This window comes from Eimeria mitis, genomic scaffold (assembly GCF_000499745.2).
Source record: "Eimeria mitis Houghton genomic scaffold, Emh_scaff621, whole genome shotgun sequence".
In the NCBI taxonomy this organism is placed as follows: Eukaryota; Apicomplexa; class Conoidasida; order Eucoccidiorida; family Eimeriidae; genus Eimeria; species Eimeria mitis.
In genome coordinates this window covers 15,472-16,088 of record NW_013574408.1, presented here as the reverse complement: position 1 = coordinate 16,088, position 617 = coordinate 15,472, and the positions used below count along the sequence as shown (strand labels likewise).

The window sequence follows — 617 nt, the reverse complement described above, 5'->3', positions numbered from 1 at the left end:
CGATTACCCCTAAAGGCTGACATGTAGCAGCTTCTCGACGGGGGATGCCACCGTACGTACGGGCGACCAAGAGCTGGACCGTGTATGCCGCTAGACCTTCCCACGTGCAGCCAGGCGCGCGGACAATATTTGCCCGGACACATTTCTGTACAGACACCTATGCGGAAAATTGTCTGAAGATGCGGTCGTTGCTCAGCATATCTCGTCATTTCGGCAGCGTCGCATCAAAGGTGAGAAACGTAACCGGAGCGCCGCTGCCGTACTGCCCGTAGACAGGTGCAGGCGGCACAAACAGCCGACTAAGCCGCTGGCAACCGGGCAGAGGAAAACGAAACGCAGCGCAGGACATCGACGCTAGTACGGCTGCCACCCTGAAGTCAGTGTTGCTATCTTCTCTGCGCACGCCATTGCCTGAGAGCTGCACATGCAGAAACACGTCGGACAGCCCTACAATCCAAACAGTCAGCAAAAGCCACTCCTTCCGTACTATTAACTCAAGACTTGTCTCTCCGCAGTCATCGTCAGTATCACTGCATATGAATGGAACGTCACGCAAAAATGCCGAACGCCGAAAAAAGCCACATTCAACTTCAACATATATCCGGTAACTGCAGGCT

General features: G+C 54.3%; 1 protein-coding gene across 1 annotated transcript in view; it reads right to left on the bottom strand.

Moving 5' to 3' along the window:
- Positions 1-205: 205 nt before the first annotated feature.
- EMH_0018030 (uncharacterized protein) overlaps positions 206-617 on the bottom strand; it is a gene marked incomplete at both ends in the record, with an annotated part of 955 nt that continues 543 nt past the window's right edge. Inside the window, one exon of the mRNA XM_013501040.1 lies at positions 206-530. Coding sequence (XP_013356494.1) covers positions 206-530 — 325 coding nt within the window. The remainder of the gene's footprint in view (positions 531-617) is intronic.